Source organism: Poecilia reticulata, linkage group LG7, assembly GCF_000633615.1.
Source record: "Poecilia reticulata strain Guanapo linkage group LG7, Guppy_female_1.0+MT, whole genome shotgun sequence".
Lineage (NCBI taxonomy): Eukaryota > Metazoa > Chordata > Actinopteri > Cyprinodontiformes > Poeciliidae > Poecilia > Poecilia reticulata.
This window is the reverse complement of record NC_024337.1, coordinates 31,231,401-31,234,253: the sequence shown is the minus strand read 5'-3', so window position 1 is coordinate 31,234,253 and position 2,853 is coordinate 31,231,401. Positions and strand designations below refer to the sequence as shown.

General features: G+C 44.8%; 1 protein-coding gene across 1 annotated transcript in view; it reads right to left on the bottom strand.

The window, feature by feature from the left end:
- itpr3 (inositol 1,4,5-trisphosphate receptor, type 3) overlaps window positions 1–2,853 on the bottom strand; it is a 71,313-nt gene that overhangs the window by 29,582 nt on the left and 38,878 nt on the right. The window contains exons 21-26 of the mRNA XM_017305661.1: window positions 2,606–2,750; window positions 2,375–2,519; window positions 1,802–2,004; window positions 760–880; window positions 625–679; window positions 389–554 (exon numbers count right to left, since the gene is read on the bottom strand). Coding sequence (XP_017161150.1) covers window positions 389–554; window positions 625–679; window positions 760–880; window positions 1,802–2,004; window positions 2,375–2,519; window positions 2,606–2,750 — 835 coding nt within the window. The remainder of the gene's footprint in view (window positions 1–388; window positions 555–624; window positions 680–759; window positions 881–1,801; window positions 2,005–2,374; window positions 2,520–2,605; window positions 2,751–2,853) is intronic.

Here is a 2,853-nt window from a genome sequence, read left to right as displayed (position 1 = left end):
GATTTAATCTAGATTTAGTTCAGATTTAGTCTAGATGTAGTTCAGATTTAGTCTAGATTTAGTTCAGATTTAATCCAGCTTTAATCCAGACTTAGTTCAGATTTAGTTCAGATTTAATCTAGATTTAGTAGATTTAATCTAGATTTAGTTCAAATTTAATCTAGATTTAGTTCAAATTTAATCTAGATATAGTTCAGATTTAGTCTAGATTTAGTTAAGATTTAATCCATCTTTAATCCAGACTTAATTCAGATTTAGTTCAGATTTAATCTAGATGTAGTTCAGATTTAGTCTAGATTTAGTTCAGATTTAATCCAGCTTTAATCTAGGTTTAGTCTAGATTTAGTCCGTGAGTCAGCAGGAACCCGTCGGGTTTTCCTGCTCTCACCTGTTTGAAGGTGTGCAGCACTTCCTGCCTCTGGCTGAAGTGCCTGAAGAGCAGCTGCAGCGCTCCGGACACCAGAGGGGCGTAGTTGTGCATCGTCAGATGGATCAGCACCCGCAGGAACATCCGGCCTCCTTCGTCGTCCACTTCCAGGATGCTGTTCGTCTTCCTGCACAGACACAACTCCTCAGCCTGCGGCCCTCTGGAAGCAGCAGGCCAACATGGCCGACCGCACATACCCGACTCCAAACATGGCCTCCGCCTGGTCGCCGATCTGCTGCAGGTTGACTGTGGCTGAAGGAGGAGAAGAGGTCAACACTCACAGAAAAGACGGAAAACCTCAAACATTTTAACAAAGTGTTTCAAACTCTCACCTGCTTGTTCCACGCTGGTGGTGGCGTCAGCTTCAGCCATGGGATAAACGTCCAGAAACTCCTTCTTGAAGACGGAGAGCAGGAAGGACAGACGGTAGTCCAGCCGCACGTTCAGGATGAACTGAGGAGGGCGACAGCCAGATACCGATATGAACAATATCACTAAAATACTTAGCCAATGTCTGTAATTGATAACATTTTAATATAAAACTATATGTAAGCAACGTTTTCAAATCAAAACGGCTTAAATTGTTGAATAAACAGACGTCAGAGCTCAACAGTCAGTTTACAGTTTAATCTTCAGGTTTTTCAATCATCAGATTGGAGGAAAGTTCTTCTTTCCAGAGTTTCTCTGATCGTTCATGGAGATTTTTTACAACTGTAGAAACGTGACATTAGCATTAGCTGCTACATGTTTAGCATTGAGATGCTATTTTAGGCTAGCATGGCCTTGCTAACAGGCTAAGCCCTTTTATCACAACTTGAACACAACAACAGTCTTTTCCAGCATCAGATCGTTTAGAAGCAGAAATTAAGCCCAGTGGGACCAGAGGAGCCGCTTCCATCGCCGCTGTTAGCGGATGTAGCTTGTGCGTCAGATTTACTGGCGTACCAGAAACGCACAAATACAAAGGTTCCAGCTTGAGACTTTTCTATGTAAAAAAATAAAATTTACAAGTTAAAAATTGTAACTATTCATGACTTGCATATATACAATATATAACTAATAACTACACTGACATGTCGTGTGCTTCCTGTCCTACTGCTGTCACTTTGGCTAAAGCAGCAACCAAATGAGCAAAACTCAACAACTATAAAGGTGAGTGAAAAGTTTGTTCACTTCCTGAAGCACAAATCATACAAGTAGAAGTGTAATGACATGTTTATCCTGTAGAGGGCGATATACTACGTCAGAGCACGTGTGAGCATCAACATGGCTGATGTTTAGCATTAGCTTCAGCTAAACATTGTGTTGGTGCAGATCGTTAGCGCTGCTCATCATTAGTGAACTGATCTGCATTTACATAAATACTTTCCTGACCTGTAAAATCTCCAGGATCTTCAGCTTGGTGTCCATCACCGTCAGATCCAGGTTGTCGATGCAATCTTTGCTGCCTCTCTGTCCCTCCAGCACAAACCCGGGCCCCCTTGGACCGGCGCCGCTGAACGTGGACTGCCTCCGGTTGAGGACCATGGTGGTCATGATCTGGCCCATCCCATGGAAGGTGCGCCTGACGTTCCTCCCTGTGCACACAAACCACAGTCAGCTCTGATGCACCAGCCTGGAGTTCTGCTCAGGTGCTGACAGCAACGTTTCCTTTAGCTGAGGTCTACAGACGCCACAATGCTGCGAGTTTGTAGAAAAGCAAAGCAATGCTAACCCTTGGTAGGCTAAAGGTTAGCCAGGTGGACTTCAGGTACAAAACACTCCCAGAACCATAATTTAAAAATCCAGACTATCTCTTTAAGCCCCAGTAGAAGTTTCAGCTTCCATAAGGTGGACAGAGTCCATCCGTCCTCTAACGAGTCCATCCGTCCTCTAACGGGTCCATTCGTCCTCTAACGGGTCCATCCGTCCTCTAACGAGTCCATCCGTCCCCTAACGGGGTCGTACCTGAGCTTTCCTCCTGAAATTGAATGCTGGCGAGTCCAGGGTTCGGTTTGCAGTCAATGATGCCCAGCAGAGTCCTGGTGAGTCTGAGCAGCTCAAAGAAACTGTAGAAACCAAAGTAGATCAAATGTCTGGCTAAACTCACCACCTGCATGAAGAGGGAGGACAGAGCGGGTGAAGASAGCGGCCGGAGGGACTCTGATCGCTGTAGCAACGGGAAGAGGACAGAAATACCTCGTATGTGAGTTTGTTTTTTTCCTCGTCGTGGAACGGATGCTCATCGTTCAGGACGTTGTTCAGGTACTCCTCCATGAACACCATGGTGTTCGCAAAACGGTTCTTCTTGTTGTCTCTGCTGTCGTCCAGGTTGGAATCATAACTGAGGACGAAACGAGACACTGATGAAGCAAAAACTGATCTTTGTACGATCTGGATGATCTTTATACGATCTGGATGATCTTTATACGATCTGGATGATCTTT